Source organism: Narcine bancroftii, chromosome 12 (assembly GCF_036971445.1).
Source record: "Narcine bancroftii isolate sNarBan1 chromosome 12, sNarBan1.hap1, whole genome shotgun sequence".
Classification (NCBI taxonomy): Eukaryota; Metazoa; Chordata; class Chondrichthyes; order Torpediniformes; family Narcinidae; genus Narcine; species Narcine bancroftii.
This window is the reverse complement of record NC_091480.1, coordinates 94,775,574-94,794,342: the sequence shown is the minus strand read 5'-3', so window position 1 is coordinate 94,794,342 and position 18,769 is coordinate 94,775,574. Positions and strand designations below refer to the sequence as shown.

Sequence of the window (18,769 nt, the reverse complement as noted above, 5' to 3'; positions counted from 1 at the left end):
GCCATGGGCAGTGAGAGTGCTGAACAACAAATGAACTGCTAACCATCTGAGACTCCACTATATCTATTTTTATATATGTATTTATGTACTGCATATGTATCATCTTTCGGTAACTATGCTTGCATGTTTTTGCACCAAGGACCAGAGAGTGCTGTTCATTTGTAATGATAATAAACCAGAATATTTGTACGTTAACATGTCAATGGTGAGCCATGCAGCTATCATCCGTACACTTACGGTCTGAGTGCAAACTGGATACTAATGTCTACTTTGGCATACTGGTAATGTATCCAGGAGCTGATATTGGATACATCAATACACACAGGGCTGAACACATCTTCCCTACCTCACTAACCAAGTACACTGTGATCAATATATTTGGATTAGCAGAGTGGAGCTGAATTGAGATTTGAACAGTGTACATTGGATCTAACTGCAATATATTTCCAGATCCATCATATACAGGAGCCAAAAGCTCCACGTCATCAGAACATTAATGTATTTTGGGGTGCCTCCTCTTTGCACTTGTAAGAGCAATACATAAACAGAATGACATTGTATGTTGGGATTTGTGGTGACGCAGTTTCTCATGCTATTGCCGTGTAAGTGAGTAGAAACCTCAGTTCAACTGTTGGCAAGTTGTAAGTATGAGAGATTGGTGGAACCAGGTGAAGTGGGGATGATGGGCAGATGGGGGAGGGGAGGGGCAGATAAGAGGGAGGTTGATAGGTGTGATGCACCATCAACTACCACAAAAGTCTGAGGTTGTGAAACCAATAGGCTTTTATTGACTCTAGACTTGAGCAGCCATCAACCTCATCGACAGATCATGGCAGGATGAAGGGGGGAGCATGCAAGGGGTTATGGGTAGGATCAGTTTCGGGAGGTGAGTCCACCCGGCAGCAGTATAAGAGTAGTTTACCACAAGGTGGAAACAGATCTAAGAACATAAAAGAGAAGCAGAGGCTGGAATAAGAAGCCAAACACAACCTAGTGATTGCATGTCCGGTTTATATTGGACCTCTCAACCTTCTTCCCTATGCTTCCGTCTCCTGATCCTGCGGAGCAGACTCGGGCCTAGTTCAGCTCCTATACCTGGTGTGTTCTTTCCTTTCCCTTCACAGAGCCATTCCCCTCCTCCCCCTGTTTGGTGCTGTGCCCTCCCTCCCTGATCCACCCATTACCTCCTGCCTGTGGGCCATGCTCCTCCCCCTGCACCCCAATATTTTGTTCAGGCACCTGCCTACATTTTGCTTATTCCTTGATGAAGGGATCAAGCCTGAAACGTTGGTTGTGTATCTTTATCTTTGCTATATAAACAGTGCTATTTGATCAGCTGAGTTTCTCCAGCAACATGTTTTTACTTCAATCACAGTATCTGCAGACTTTTGTATTTTACTACAATCTTCCAAGGGAACCCTATGAGCCAAACATCAGCGGAAGGAAATAAAAGACAAGGATGGAAATGGATAAAGGCAAATTCCAAAAGTGCAGAGTGTGGTACATAGTGTATTCCAACCGTTTCCTCTTTGAACTCACCATAATTCTGAGGAATAGCATGTCCTTTTACTGTGACACATGTCTTCACCTCAAAACTGCAAAACAATGGAAAATGTTTTAAAACCAAAGTTATATCATTAATACGGATAACAGCACGCAACGTTTCTTGTCTTTGAATTATAGAAGTTAAGGGATATTCACTTAGCCCATTCCCTTCACATTACCACAAACCAATCCCCAGTCCCTTGAACAACACTTTTAATAGTCCTTTCTTTCACAAAACTGCATCGTTGTTGAAAGGATCAGTTGGCTTTGATTCTGTGATGTCTCTGTTGCAGGGAATTCAGCATTCTGAATGTGCTTGCTGCACTAAACATTTCCTTAGTTTCTATGGATTGAATTAAGAGCCGGGAGAGGGCATCTGGAGTACTGTGTGCAGTTCTGATCTGAGGAAGGATGTGGAGGTGGTGCAGGAGAGTTTCACCAGGTTGATTCCAGAGATGGAAGGGTTGGCCTATGAGGAAAGATGGAGTTATCTGGGACTGTAATTGCTGGGGTTTAAAATAACAAGAGAGGATCTCATAGAAACATAAAATTATGAAAGGCATAGATTAAAGGTAGGTAAGTTGTTTACGTTGGTAGGGGAAAACAAAACTTGGGGACATGGCCTCAAGCTTCAGAGTGGTACATTTAGGACAGAGATGAGGAGGAAATGCATTTCCAAGAGGGTGGTGAATCTGTGGAATTTGCTGGACATTGAAGCAGTGGAGGCAGCCTCAGTAAATATATTGAAGAGAAGGTTGGATAGATTTCTACATGGTAGGGGAATAAAGGGATATGGGGAAAAGGAAGGTTGGTGGAGATGAGCTGATCATCAGATCAGCCACGATCTCATTGAATGGCGGAGCAGGCTCAACGGGCCAGATGGTCGACTCCTGCTCTTATTTCTTATGCTCGTTATTTTTATGACCATTTTAAAATCGCACCTTTACATTTTACCAGGTTCTAGAAACAAGCAAAGAACTAGTGAACCCCGCCATAATCTTTAATGACCTTTTCACACATCTAACAGGCCACCAGATTCCTCTACTGTTTCTTTACTCTGCAATGCTTTCTTACACAGCAACAGCCCAGTAAATGGAGGGCACACCACTTCTAACGTCCTGACTTTGCAATCAAATGCCACTCCAACTACTGTCCAGTCATGTTTCCAAAACCTCCTTACTTTCAGGTTTTATATATATACTGATTCAGCTTTCTGATTTAATCCCCTATCTCCAAGTGCGCTGAATCGATGAACTTGTGAACCCAGTCTCCTGACTGCATTCAAAATTCTGAAATCTCACATTCAAGATAGATCCTGGTTCTTATCGGCAAAATATACAACTTCATATGTCACTGAGCATTATTGCTGCATTTGGTCGTGACCAGATCAACCTTCTGAACTATTGGGGTCATCTTTAAAAAATTAATTTTAATGCAAGATACAGCAGGGTAACTGACCCTTCTGGCCCATAAACCTGTTTAGCCCAAATACACCCATGTGACCAATTGACCTATTAATCCCAAATGCATTTGGAATATGCGAGGAAACTGAGCAGCCGGAGGAAACCCACACCGTCACGGGGAGAATGTACAAACCCTTACGGACAGCACCGGATTTGAACCCTCGTCGCTGGCGCTGTTAGCAGCATTGCGCTAACCGCTAAAGCTAACTTTCCAACCAATTATCAGAAATTTAAAGGAGATTTCTTACCATGTCACAGGAGTTTGAGTTTCTGCTAATTTGCAGGCCTTTAGTTTGGGGTTCAGAATATTTGGTGTCAGCATGAGTTTAACTTCTGCTGCTATTACCGGCTTGGTTCTGTTGGGAGAAAGGGGAGAACTTATCAGCATCTTATGTGGTCAGCCCTGTTTGCTGCATCTTGGCTAATTGGCCCTCCATTCACTTCAGTTCCTCACATGCATGTGTAGGTGCAGACCTCAAGCACTGACTATAACCCTCCCATTAAATTATTCACTCTAGTTCGCATCCACCTGTATTAAAGGTTTTATTGTTTCACAACACAGACATAGGCCCAACTGATCTACCCAAGCTATAAGGAGCTGGGAGATTTACACCCAGCCCCTTAAAACTGCCCATCAATCAAATCATGGCTGAAATGCCTCAGGACTCATCTTCTATTCCAAGCCAGTTCCCCAAAGTCCTCGGTATCTAATCGTTCGAAAATTGATCTGCATCCTCAGCTCTTCAAAGTAGAAAATTCCAGAGGTTCAACATCAATCAGAAGAAATTTCAAGGGACATTATTTTGATAGACTGTGCCCTTATCCAGTCATAATCACTTTACACAAGACTGCATTACTGGAAACATCTCAGCATTTGCCCTGCCCTGTCATGTCTCCTTAGGGATATTACACCAATTAGATCACTCCTCATTCTCCTGAACTCCAAAGAATACAGGTTTAGTCAATCATAATTGCACTCTGCTCTCATCCCACATGGGAGTGGGAAAAATCTGTTCAGGCTCCATGCTACAATTAAGACGAGAGAATGGTTGAGAAAAGACCATATGCCGGATATATAAAGAATTTAAAGAAGACTAATTTTGAGGCACTCAGGGAGGTGACTAATTTAAGTTTAGACGTACAGCACAGTAACAAGCCCTTCTGACGCATGAGTCCATGCTGTCCAATTACACTCAATTAACCTACAACTCCTGGATGTTTTGAACGGTGGGAGAACCTGGAGGAAACCCATGCAAACACAGTGAGAATGCACTAACTCCTTCCAGACAGCACGGGATTCAAATTCCGGTCTCTGGCGCTATAACAGGACTCTTCCACGTTGAGTCTCCGGTTGTTACTCTCGCACCATTCACAAGATTTTCCACCTCTTCTTGCAGAGTAAAAACCGGAGTCTCAACTTGGAGAAGACAAAGGAGATGATCATGGACTTCAGGAGCACCAGGAGTGACCACCCTCCACTTCATGTCAATAAATCTGTAGTAGAGAGAGAGTGGAGAGCATCAAGTTCTTTGGAATTCACTTAACTAGTGACCTATCATGAACACTCAACATCTCACTGGTCAGGAAGGAACAACAATGACTGCACTTCCTGAGAAGACTGAAACAGGCAAGGCTACCAGCCTCCATTATGTCAACCTTCTTCTATAGGAACTCTATCGAGAGTATCCAGGCCAGCTGCATCACAGTGTGGTACGATTGCTGCAGAGAAATGGTTCAGAGGTCAATCCCCAGGACAATAAGAGTAGTCGCGAAGATCACTGGAGTCTACCCGCCCCCCCCCCCCCCCCCCCACCACAATTGACATGATCTACCGAGATCGTTGTCTGAAGAGGGTGCACAAAATCATTGAGAACCTCTTCCACCCTGCACACAGCATCTTTCAGCTGCTCCCATCGGGGAAGAGATACAGGAGGATCAGAGCCAGCACCGCCAGGTTGAGAAATAGCTTCATGCCATGGGCAGTGAGAATGCTGAACGACCAAAGAAACTGTTCACATTAACCATCCAAGATTCTTATTTTTTTACAAAATAATATTTATTTTTATAGATATAATACTTGTCCTGCATATGTAGTGTTTGTCTCTATATGTGTTATTTCTGGTTGTGTGTCTGCGTTTTACACCAAGGACCGGTGAACGCTGTTATCAGGTGACCATAAATTTGACTTGACTTACTGCTTCACTAAAGAGAAATGTGGAGGTTGTAGAGATTTCCTCACCTGTATAACAGAACCTTATCAACAGCATAAGCGCCAACAATTAAATCTATAAAAGACAGAAGAGAACACATTGAAGGCATTTGCATGGAACTTCACAAATCTGGTTCATCTTACACCTAACCATGTCATTTTTTAATAAAATCATTGATACAGCATGGAAGAAGGCCCTTCTGGCCCATGAAATACATCAACTATCATACATTTTTGAAAGGTAATCATCCGGAAGAAACCCATGCAGACATAGGGAGAGCGTACAACCTCTCTACAGACAGGACCAGATTTGAGCCTGTGTCGCTGGTGCCGTAATAGCATTGTGCTAAACAAAGATAATTAATATAAAAAGGCCAGTGTCGGTGCTGTGTAATTTCTAGCAAAAGGAGGTGTAAGGTGCTCCTTCCCTCCGATAGGTCTCCCTCGGGCAAGGTGTAGTACCTTGCAATCAGGGTCACGTGAAGCCATGGATTGCAGTTAGTGGATGGTTTTTCACAAGCAGATTCTACAATTTATGGTTGTAAAACTAAAGATGCTGGGCAGATTAATCTGCTGAACAAGGGCCAGTATGGACACTGCAGCTGAAGAAGGCAACGGGAAACCACTTCAGTATTTTTCCCTTGTATATTTGTGCACTCAACATCGACTACGGTCTCAGCTCAAAGATGGAGCCTTCACCGAAGGAAAACGGGGGGGGTGGGGGGGGGGGTGTTCAGAGATGGTGACAGATGGAGAAACATGATTATCCATGCCAAATGGCAAGGCACCTGGATAAATGAATACAAGAATATAAATAAATATTCACAGTTGCAGTATTGCAAAAAAAAAGGATCTTTGGTCATCCTGGAGTAGAGCCATACCAACAGATATTTCGCAAATTTCTATTTGCTTGTCTATAAAGTAACTGTTTAATATGGGCTTTAAGATGGCATCATTGGGTGGATCTGCTTACTGGAGTCCAATCCTTTGGAATATTTTGTCCCAGATTACAGTCTTTGCTTCTCCCTAACCCTCCCATACCATTCCATCAAAATGTCACAGAAAAGGGGATACAAAGCTATCAATGAGAAATGCTCGGTTGTGGGGCCTGCGCATGGCATTTTCCATTTGTTTAATAAGTTGAACGCTGTTCTTACTATTTGAGATTCTGAGAGTTTATTTCTGTTCTCTTTGATATAGAAAATTTGGAAAATGAGGTGCTCAAACCTTGCCAACTTGCATTTTTCTCAGTGTAACTATTGTTTTTTTCTACACTTTTGTTAATGTGTTATTTTAATTATCTATAGTCCAGGTACATGAACAAAATTCAAGAAACACTTTACCTGGGAAACTATTTGCATCTATATCCGAACCTCCTCTCAATGAAAAGCCAAATCCTGCTGATCTCACATCAGGTGCCCAAGTTCCCTTCAGTTCTTGAAATGGTTTTTCATAGAGGCCAGTCGCATGTCCCAGGTATATAAACACTCTTCCATTCCCATCTTGACCAGCAAATGGGGCTCCAACTGCTACATCTGCAGAGATGAATGTATTTCATCATCATCTATCTTAGATGCTGTCCACATTTTGTTTGTAGGTGGATTTTAAATGAAGATTAACACATGTAGTTCCGATAGGAAAGAAATATTATAGTTCAAATTAATCTAGTTTGAATGAGCATAAGGAAGCCACAGGCCACACTTGGAGTGCAATATTGGTATCCCCATTACAAGAAGGATGTGGAGACTTTGGGATGGATGCAGCAGAGAAATCCCAGGATGTCGTCTGGATCGGAAGGTGTCAGGAGAAGTTGGACAAACTGGGATTGGCATCTCTGGAGTGCAAGAAGCTGAGCGGATACATTGAAGAGATTTATAAACTATGAGATTTAGCCAGTATCATTCTCCCAGGGTAAAGATGTCAAATACTGGAGGAAAGTAAAACCTGGAAGTCTGCAGGCTCCGTAGGTGAAGTAAAAACACCTGTTGTTGGAGAAACTCAGCAAGCTAAACAGTTACTTTTATAGAGCAAAGATAAAGGTACATAACCAATATTTTGGACTTGAGTCCATCATCAAGGTATGGAAAAATGTCAGCAGGTGCTCAAACGAAATGGTGGAGGGGGTAAAGGGGATTGTGTGGGGCATGCTTTTTTTTAAAAACAGAGTGGAGGGTGCCAGAAATGTTTAAGAGGCTTATAGATGGATATTTACAGGGAATTTAAAGATATGTATCATGTGCAAGCATTATGTTTGGCACAGAATCATGAACCCCGGGGGCAGTTCCTGTTTTACATTCGATGTAAACTATATGCAGCTCATTTTCAGTTCACCTGCAATCCACAATATTGCTCAATGATGTCTGGATTCAACTTAACAGTCCTTTTTCTTTGGGTTTTTGAAAGAAGATAGACATTCACTTGGGACTGAGGTTTGGGCCATTGTCAAGACTTGGCCTCTATCAATTTGTTAGATAAACACCTGATGCTCAGTTTGAATTCTGGCAGGACTTTCAGGCAGCATTACTCCAGTGTCCAAACACGGACACCAAAGCCAGTGGCACAAAAGTGAAGTAAGGTGAAATCAATTGCATTGGAAAGCAAATCAGGCAGGTTACCCAAGAACCACAGCAAATGAAAGCCGATGGAGACCAATGTAATAATTCAGCAGAGAGAGGGAGAGAGTCATATCCCATCAAGAATTACTCTCCAGCAGTTCCCAATCTCCAATGGTTAGCCATTAAACATAAGATAGCATTTGCCTGCTCGCAGCATATAAACCATTTGACCTGAGATCTAGTTAAGTGGTGAAATGAACCAGCAAGCAACTCTCCAGACTTTAGATTGCAGTTAATGTCCCATTTAAAATAACACAGAGAGAAATAATTTGCAATGCTTTGGGGGAACACCCTTACATTTGTATTAAGTCCATGATATTTTACCAAGACTGCTCATATATTTTATATACTCACATCTTTGTTGGGCGTGTGATAGTTGTAAACATGTACCCAATTTTGTCCTGTGTACCACTCACCCTTGTATCCATCATAATCAAGGTCCCCAAGACTGGTTATGGCACTGCCAAATCTGCCGAACTTGTCCGTCCCTGTGAATATCTGTGGTGGTTCTTTGAAGACGCCGGGCTGCTCTTGCAAGTAAACGTAAAACCGCCCAACCTCGTGTAGCTTGCCATCCTGTCCGAGGGTCATAAACAACGGAGCTCCAACTAAAATATCATCCCTCCTGCGCAACAGACAGAAGGGCTCATAAATAGCCAGCAATCATAAATTAAAATGAAAGATTACATGAGATCGAATGGGAACTTAAGTGAACGTGGCATACATCAGAGTGGGAGATTTTTGAGTTACATGACACTGTATTTTCCTTTCTGGACCCTAGGGAAATAGCCTCAGGGTTCAAGGTAGTAGGATAGAGATGAGGAGGATCTGCTTTTCCCAGAGGGGTGGGGAATCAGGAATTCACCAGTAAATATATTTAAGACAAGGTTGGATAAGTTTTTATATAGTAGGGGAATTAAGGGATATGGGGTAAACGCAGGTAGGTGGGGTTAAGCCTATCATCAGATCAGCTACGGTCTCATTGAATGGCGGAGCAGGCTGGATGGCCGACTCCTGTTCCTATTTATGTTCTTATTCTTCTCTCTTATAAAAGGTATCTCTCACATTGACAATTTTATTACTGCTACGAGTCCAGAGGACCCCCAAACCCAGCAGCAATAGGCATGCACCACGACAAAGGGTTACTTAAACAAAAGTTGCTTTTAATTATCTTTGAACATGAAAATAGAATCAAACTTTAACTTATCTCTATTGACTTACTTCACCCCCTTCCAATGCTAAGTGCACGTGCGTGTAATGTGTGTGTGTAAGTTCAGCAAAGCTCTTTGGTTCACAGTCCAATCTCACCTCTATATACTCTGTCACATTACAAGTAAAATGTAGAAACACATACATTAAATATCCAGAACAAAATGAAGTACCCACCCCTCTTCTTTTGTTGTACAGTACCCCAATGTGTTTGATGCAATTGGAATGTATCCTGGAGGTAAAGTTCCAGGATATATTTAGATAGATACTGTTCCTAAACATGTTGGGTATTCGGCGGATACCTTGGGGAATAGTGCCAATATACGTTGAGGTATACTTCTCTCTTATGTTGGCGTGTATTAGGCACACTGTTATCAGGGATGCAGTCTTGAGATATGTTGGGGGTACAACATTATTTTGTGCTCAGGTACAGGTCTATCATCTACCTATGGTACTATTCTATTGGACAGAGAAGTTTATTCCATTTACTTGCTGCAATTTACTTTCTAAGCATGTTATGATTTTATTTGGAGTTCACATGGTCATTTCATGCTGAATATTATGTGGAAATTATCAGGTGGAGAAGATTAATCTTTTATTTTTTTCACAGAAACATTAAAAATCTAGCTTGTATATTAGGGATTATATATCATAAGGTATGCATTTCAAAACCAGTTGATCTTGGATGCCAATGCATACATATTGCCGAGTTACCAGAGGTCAGAAATTCAGGCCTTCGGTGACAAGTTGTGACTTTGAGGTATTCGGCAGGATTTTAAGGCCAATTCAGAAGCAACAACACTTACTATGGACCACGAGGAGAGGACTGAATGCTCATCTCCTCGTCACTGGATGTGGTCCTCACCGTTTCTGACATCAGCTGCTGACAGTGGAGCCAAGAGAGATCTCAGGCATCCAGCCAGTTGATCACGCCAAAGAATAATCCAGCAAATCATCAAAAGGATTAGATCAGGTGCCCAGAGTGGGGAATGTTTAAGGTGAGGGTGGGCGGTTGAGGGTGGGGCTGAAGAGGGGAGATTTAATAGGAACCTGAGGCACTCAACTCCTGGATGGTCGCAGAAGATGCCAAAGGGCAGATGGACTGAATCTGGATCTGCAGCTCTAACCTGGTTACACCCAGGATCTTAATTCAGGACTTTTACCCAGACAAGTAACTTCTGAGTAATCTGAATTATCAATCTATGGGGAGCTCCACACCACCAAGGGAAAGTATCAAATTATCTCCAACTCTTAATGTAAAAAATAATTAAGAATACATCATGAAATAAAAGCATATACAGGTCGTCCCTGACTTACGACCAAGTTCCGTTCTGACTGACCGGTCATATCTCAAAATATCACTATATCCATTTTATCATTCATCAAATATGACATGGTGGCCATTAAGACAAGCTCTAGCGAGAGGTTGGCCACCCCGTCATAGGTGCTATTTTCCATAGATAAGCCCCTATTTTCACCCCAAAAGCGTAATTTTTATATTTGCATATATCTTTTCTTTATTTTTAAAAATTTATAGAGTTTTTTTTGGTCATATGTACGAATGGTCATAAGTTGGGAACTACCTGTGACTTTCAAAGAAGCAGATTTCCCTTATTGGCCACCAAGTGGTCTTATCATTTTTTATACATCTGCACAATTAATCTCATATTTGGCTGATCAGTTTGGAAGAGATCCAGCAAACATTTTCAAAGCCATCATATTCTCAGACAAGAGCTTCAACTTTCTTTTGGGAAGGAGTTGTAATGCAGAATGGATCCTTACCCATCGGCGTTTATATCCAAAGCTGCCACTGTATAGCCGAAATATGCAGCCATCTAAAAGCAAAACCCATAGTTGTGACATTCAAAGAAGCAGATTTCCCTCATTGGCCACCATGTGGTCTTATCATTTGCATGGATAAGTTTGCAGGCATTGAATTATAGGTGTCCAATTTTTATTGAGTAATATTAAGGCTACAAGGTGAAAATTAAAAAATTATCAAATTGAATTTGTGTTAATTGCTTTAGCAGTTTCTAGGAAATGTATAGCAACATCATGGAAGTCGGAAATAGATTTGGGTATGGAAAAATGGCATGCAGAACTTGGCAGCTGTACACCATTATAGAAGAGTAAAAGATAAATATCATGTTTTTTGGAAAATATGGAGCCTATATTTCCCAAATTTTAGTTTGCACTTATGATTGACTCTGAAGACCTCACTTTTTAAAAACTTTTCTTGGCATTCTCTGGATTTTTTTTTTTCTTTCTTTCTTTTTTAGGGGTGAGGGATGGGAGGGTGGATTGGGATGATATATAACCACATGTATAATATTTTTGGAAACAATTTTTAGACTTGAATGTAATTGTAGTAAATCTGTGTCATGCTGTTAATCTCTCACTATGCTTAGTTTGCACTTCTGGCATTGGACGTGGATTATCTCTATCACCTGGTTCATCCCTTCCGCACGCCTCCACTCAGAGTGATCCCGAGAGGTTGGACGCACCACCCAACATACCTCTTCAAAGGGATGTGGTCCTAACTGACCCATTGGGTTTACCTGACCCGTGTCTCCGACCTGTGACCCCTAGTAAGCATTCAAATGGCCATGCTGAGGCCCCCGAGTCTCACGCTGGTGATTCTGGAGTGAGTCCAGAAGTCCTGCAGTCTTACACTATAGATGAGGGAATGGTATCAACACCACCAGCTTCCAAGGTCGTCACTCCTGCACGGCTTCCACCTGCTCCAATAAGAAGGTCTTCTCGTGTTCGAAAGAAACCTGAGAGACTCCACTATTCGTAAAGATCTCATCATTTTCTGATTGTACTGATAAATGTTAGCCTCGTTTTGGCTACGTCAGTAAATTCTCCACGCCATTTATTTAACTGTTTTGCATTACGCTTGCAGTAGAATTGCTTGCTTGCTTGCTTGTTATTCTCGGTTGTTCTTTAAAACTTAACTCAACTTCTGCCCCGAGAGACTGTGGTAAATCTGTGTCATGCTGTCAATCTCTCACTATGCCTAGTCTGCATTACTGGCATCGGACGTGTATTATCTCTACCACCTGGGGCACTCCCCTTGACTATAACTGTGCACGCACCCATTATCATTCATTATTGTACTTCTGAGTTTCTACTAATAAAAGCCATGATATGTGTTTAACTACACTGCCTTTGATCTCAATAGACAATAGACAATAGGAGCTGGAGTAGGCCATTTGGCCCGTCGGGCCAGCACCGCCATTTTAGATCATGGCTGATCATTACCATCAGTACCCCTTTCCAGCCTTATGCCCGTAACCCTTAACTCCGTTACCCACAAGAGTCTTATCTAACTCTCTTTTGAACATAGTCAGCGAATCCGCCTCTACCACCCTCTGTGGCAGAGCATTCCACAGATTCACACTTCTCTGGGTAAAAAAATGCTTTCTCACCTCCGTCCTAAAGGGCCTACCCTGTATTCTTAAACTATGCCCTCTAGTCCTCGTCTCCCCCATCATTGGGAACAAGTAATCAGACTTCACCTTGTCTATCCCCCTGATGATTTTGTATACCTCAATCATGTCCCCCCTCATCCTTCTAAACTCCAATGGATACAAGTCCAGTTTTTCTAGCCTTGCTGCACATGACAACCCTGCCATCCCTGGAACTAACCTTGTAAATCTGCGCTGCACACCCTCTATAGCTAGTATGTCCTTCCTCAAGTTTGGAGACCAGAACTGGACGCAATACTCCAGGTGGGGTCTCACCAGGGCCCTGTATAACTGCAGAAGGGCACATTATCTGGCACATCAGTAATGTGTGCTTTAAAAATTTATAAATAAAGTATTCAAAAAATGTTTACAGGCATTTAGTTCTTTCTTCCTTTCAAATTTTATTTCATTTACAACACAGTAGAAGCCCATTTCAGCCCAATTACACACAATTAACCTGCAACTCTGTTCATTTCTCAGAGGGAGAGAAGAAACCAAACACCCTGGGAAAATATACACAGGTCATAGGGAGAACATGCAAACTCCCTACAGACAGTGCCTGCTTCGAGGCTGGGTCGCTGGCACTGTAATTATGTCACACTAACCACTACACCAACCATGCCGTCCCATTTTATGTTTCATGTGGAAAACTGGAATATTTCTGCACTCTCAATTCCTTCACACTCCCATCATGTTACATGTACTAAAGCCACTTGATTCTCAAATGGTTTCTACAAGTATTAAAGTAATAGTAAGGGACAAAAGTGGTCCCCAAGAAGATCAGAGTGGTGGAGCCTAACTAAATTGGGAAATCTTAAACATTACTCAGGAAACTGGCCTAGTGGATAAGGAAGGAAGGGAAACAAGCAGTAGTGGCTTGTTTAAAGAGGAGAAGGAGCTTGCTGCCTTACAGCGAATAAAGGTAGATAACCACCCCCCCACCCCCACCAGACCTGACATGATATTCCCTCAGACCTTGAGGGAGACTAGTGTTGAAATTGCAGGGGCCCTGGCAGAAATATTTAAAATGTCTTAGCCATGGGTAAGGTGCTGGAGGATTGGAGGGTTGTTCATTTGTTTAAAAAAAAGACTCCAAAAGTAAACCATGAAATTACAGACTGACGTCGGTAGTACGTATATTATTGGAGGGTGTTCTGAGAGATCGGATATATAAATATTTGGACAGCCAAGGGCTGATTAAGGATCATCAGGATGGCTTTGTGCATGGTAGATCATGTTTCACAAATCTTATAGAGTCTTTCAAGGAGGTTACCAAGAAAGTAGATGAAGGAAAGGCTGTGGTTGTGGTCTACATGGACTTCAGTAAAGCCTCTGACAAGGTCCCACATAGGGGATTAGTTCAGAAGGTTTAGACACTAGGTATCCATGGATGGGTTGTAAAGTGAATTTGAAATTAGCTGAAAGGGAGAAGACAGAGAGTGGTAGTGGATGGTTGGTTCTCAGACTGGAGGCCTGTGTTAAGTGGTGTGCCTCAGGGATCGGTGCTGGGATCATTGCTGTTTGTTGTCTATATGTGGGAAATTGGATTAGAAAGTTTGCTGATGACACAAAGACTGGAGGCGTCGTGGACAGCGAGGAAGGCTGTGGGATCTGGACCAACTGGAAAAATGGGCCACAAAATTGCAGATGGAAGTTAATGCAGTGTAAGGTGTTGCATTTTGAAAGGATAAACCAGGGTAGGACATACATATTAAATGGTAGGGCAATGAAGAGTGTCAAGGAACAAAGGGATCTGGGAAAACAGATTCATGGTTCCCTGAAAATGGCTTCACAGGTAGACAGTTTTTGGCATCTTGGCCTTCATATATCAAAGCATTGAGTATAGAAGTTGAGATGTTATGATGAGGTTGTAAAAGACATTGGTGAGGCCAAATTTGGAATATTGTGTGCAGTTCTGGTCACTAAATTACAAGAAGGATATTAACAAGATTGAAAGAGTGCTGAGAAGATTTACTAGGATGTTGCTGGGTCTTCAGGAGTTGAGTTACAGGGAAAGATTAAACAGATTAGGACTTAATTCCTTGGAGAGTAGAAGAATGAGGGGAGATTTGTTAGAAGTTTACAAAATTATGAGGAGCTTAGACAGAGTAAATGCCAGTAGGTCTTTCCACTTAGATTAGGAGAGATAAATAACAAGAGGTCATAGCTCTAGGATGAAAGGTTTAGGGGAAATTCTTTACTCAGAGAGTGGTGGGTGTATGGAATAAGCTGCTTTCTGACATGGTAAATGCGGGCTCAGCCTTATGTTTTAAGAATAAATTGGATAGATACATGGATGGGAGAGGTCTTGAGGGTTATGGAATGGGTGCAGGTCAGTGGGCCTAGCAGAATGATGTATTGGCATAGACTAGAAGGGCCAAATGGCCTGTTCCTGTGCTTTAGTGTTCTATGATTCCAAAGTAAATCAGGTGAACCAAAGATGAAATGAAATGGAGTGGTAGGATTTATGTTTTATTGTCCAAAATGGTTTGGTAAAGTTATGTCAAAAGAGGAGCGGGTGGTGGGGATATGTTTGGTGTCAAGGCCTGAACCAACTTTGACGTGAAGTAACACAAGATGGAATCCTCAGGGAAGTCACCTTCACTTCCCTCCTGCGTCTGGCAAGGTCCAAATACGACATTCCATCACCAGACTACTCATCCCACGGTGATCCTTTGCCCTGTTCCCCCAGCTGCCTTCTCCGCAACAAAACACTACCTTTATATTTCTTTCCCAGTTCTGAACAGAGTTCAACCTGAAACAGTTAACCCTGTTTCTCTTTGCACAGATACTGCCAGAAGTGCTCAGTGTTTCCAGCACTATTTGTTGTTAAGTCCTGACACATTCGGGCTGAATAAAACTTGTGCTAAAATCTGTGGTCAATTTTCAATTACACCCGTTTTCTGCTTGCTTGTTTGCTAAATATGTTTCTATTCTCCAATAAAGATCACACTTCAAAGGTAGTTGATTGGCTACAGAGTTCTGGAAGGCATTTGTTTATGAATGAATGAATGTTTGAAGAGTCGATTGTCATAAGTACAATATACAGACGTACTGAAAGTCTTGCTTGCCACAGCCTCCTTGGAACGCACAATGAATAATTAACATAAAAGAAAAATAAATATAAAAGGAAGAGAAAAATAAATACTCTCCAAACACAGCAGTATTTAAAACTCTTCCTGTTGAAATGGTAATGAGCATGGTGCCCTCACTTTTCAGGACAAGAAGCAGTTGTGGTTCAGTTGATTTATTCCAAGATTGTGCGGTTGTGAATCATCACTCATTTTCTTTACCTAGTTATTTAAGCGAAGAGAGGAAGACATTTGCCACCAGATGGAGCCTTACAGCTGTCCAAGATTGTCTTAATTATTTGACTGAAAAATAATATTAAAATCATCTTCTGCTCTAAAGTATATTAGAGGTGACTATTTGAGAAATCACTGGCAGGGATACATCCTCAATTGTATTTTAAACTGTGTGTTTAAGTTCAAGGTATGAGGAAACTACCTTTGCGAGATAAGCGTATACAGAGCCGTTGTCATACCCACACTCCTGTTCGGCTCCGAATCATGGGTCCTCTACCGGCATCACCTACGGCTCCTAGAACGCTTCCACCAGCGTTGTCTCCGCTCCATCCTCAACATCCATTGGAGCGCTTTGATCCCTAACGTCGGAGTACTCGAGATGGCAGAGGTCGACAGCATCGAGTCCACGCTGCTGAAGATCCAGCTGCGCTGGGTGGGTCACGTCTCCAGAATGGAGGACCATCGCCTTCCCAAGATCGTGTTATATGGTGAGCTCTCCACTGGCCACCGTGACAGAGGTGCACCAAAGAAAAGGTACAAGGACTGCCTAAAGAAATCTCTTGGTGCCTGCCACATTGACCACCGCCAGTAGGCTGATATCGCCTCAAACCGTGCATCTTGGTGCCTCACAGTTCGGCGGGCAGCAACCTCCTTTGAAGAAGACCGCAGAGCCCACCTCACTGACAAAAGACAAAGGAGGAATAACCCAACACCCAACCCCAACCCACCAATTTTCCCCTGCAACCGCTGCAACCGTGTCTGCCTGTCCCGCATCGGACTTGTCAGCCACAAACGAGCCTGCAGCTGACGTGGATTTTTACCCCCTCCATAAATCTTCATCCGCGAAGCCAAGCCAAAGAAAAAAGAAAGATGAGGAAACTAGAATTTTCAACAGAACAAGGAGGACAAATTTGACCTGCCTCTGGGTTGAAGTATTATGCAGTAAACTCAGTTTAAAATGTTCTTTCAACTGAAAGAAAGAACCCGTATTTATACAGCGCACCTCATGGCTTCAGCCAGTTGTAATGTGCCTAACGGGCCATAGAAGTGGTTGTGCAGTTTGTAGCTGTTGTACTGCAGGGAAACATAGTGTGCAATCTGACCACCGCCCAACCCCATCCCACTCGCCCCAAGACAAATGGTAAGTTGGTTTTCCAGTTGATAGTTGATTCAACCATGGTGGCATTTATCCAGTGGAAACAGTATTATTCATAATTTAAAAGCTAATTTCTTACCTGCTCACCAATAATGTTTTGTATGGCTGACAAATTTGTAGAATGCAAGATAATTACCTGTCAAAACAAGAGTATAAAAATGGTAAATATGTGCTTTAAAATCCATTACCCATGTCACACTCACCATAGCTCAGTGTGGAATTGTTGAGGATGTATACCTCTGATAGCTCAGTGGCTAGGACACTGGTCTTGTAAACAAGGGGTCATGTGTTCAGTCTTCGCTGGGGTCTCATTTCTGCATTGCCACTTATGGTACTAATGGATCAAAAAAGGTTCCAATTCCTGAAATGGTTCATAAAAGGAGGCTATCATAATTGATCACGTGAAACCCCATGTGAGCGAACCACTTCATTGGAAGAGGTAATGCTTACTAAATAAATGAAGACAAGTAGTCTGGTTTCGGGAACAGATCAATTGTTAAAAGTGAATGATTCTTTCAGGGTATTTATCAGGTCCAAGGCATCAGCTCTCAGCATGCAGTGAGTAGGATTTATGGGCGAGTCTTCAAAATCCCTGCGCCAATACCCCCAAACATCTGCTCAAGGTCCATATGTTACTGGGACAATCCTGTCATGAATGAATATATTTCAAATGCTGTCAACATTCATCAAATAAATTTTTTTTCTCCTTAAGTAATAGATTATTTGTAACTACTCAATAAAGTTGATAAACATTATGATGAATAAAAACCTTCCAGATATCAAAAAGAGAGAAGTATTTGGATAAAATGGATCAAAAGTCCTTTCCTTTTTAGTGAAAGAATTTCTGCCTGTCTTTACTCCCCAAGTACAATAGAATTACTTTAAAGAATGATTTGAAGGTTCTCTTTTGGTTTAGTTAAGAGAATCTTCAGACTCCTCAACATCTGCATCAATATTTCTAGTGAACCGGTGCGGATTCGAAGGGCCAACATGGCCTGTTTCCTCGTGGTAAATGGTTATATGTGGAGTTGTTCCAGTGAACCGGTGCGCACTCAAAGGGCCAACATGGCCTGTTTCCACGTCGTAAATGGTTATAGATGAGAGCGGGTAGGATAAAACCACTTCATGACATGCTCTCTTTGTTTTCCACTGCAGCACAGGACAATGGAAGCTGCTTCAAAGTTCCTGTAACACGAGGAAGCCCTAATGCATGCTGAGATCTTCTATTTGCCCAGCATTTCAGAGGTTCAAGTGTTGGACATTCATTATCCTTCCTTTGAATCAATTATTTGGGGGAAGTGGGTTCATTTCAAGTGGGGAAGCCTCTGAGATATGGCCATAGCAGGCTTTCCCTCTTCATTCACAGAGGCCCCCCCTCTCCCCAACCTAATGCTTTTGGCCTTGTGCTCCTCTCCCCCACATTTTGCTCATACCTTGACGAAGGGCTCAGGGCAGTTGTGCATCATTATCTTTGGTATGTTAAGCATACTGTTTTGACTTGGTGAGTTTCTCCAGGCATTATGTTTATACTTTAATCACGGCACCTGTGTTTTACTACAGGCCTTCATGAATTTGATTCACCATCCTTTGAGAAGCAACTTTCCAATGGTTTGCTCAAAGATAAACTCTGGATGGCCATTGCATAAATGTGGCAAAGTAACAGCAAATCTGCGGGCTCAATCATGGGTAACTTTATAATTCAAGTAGGGCTCAGCACGTTAGACCTGAGGAAGCTTTTGGACCATCCCTTCAACAAGATTCATGGTGCTTATTGTAGGGTTTAATTCTGATGAAGGG

General features: G+C 42.2%; 1 protein-coding gene across 1 annotated transcript in view; it reads right to left on the bottom strand.

Moving 5' to 3' along the window:
* LOC138746559 (integrin alpha-8-like) overlaps window positions 1–18,769 on the bottom strand; it is an 87,601-nt gene that overhangs the window by 37,107 nt on the left and 31,725 nt on the right. The window contains exons 10-16 of the mRNA XM_069904842.1: window positions 17,052–17,108; window positions 10,824–10,876; window positions 8,249–8,457; window positions 6,561–6,752; window positions 5,248–5,293; window positions 3,257–3,364; window positions 1,540–1,595 (exon numbers count right to left, since the gene is read on the bottom strand). Of these exons, the coding sequence (XP_069760943.1) occupies window positions 1,540–1,595; window positions 3,257–3,364; window positions 5,248–5,293; window positions 6,561–6,752; window positions 8,249–8,457; window positions 10,824–10,876; window positions 17,052–17,108 (721 nt within the window). The remainder of the gene's footprint in view (window positions 1–1,539; window positions 1,596–3,256; window positions 3,365–5,247; window positions 5,294–6,560; window positions 6,753–8,248; window positions 8,458–10,823; window positions 10,877–17,051; window positions 17,109–18,769) is intronic.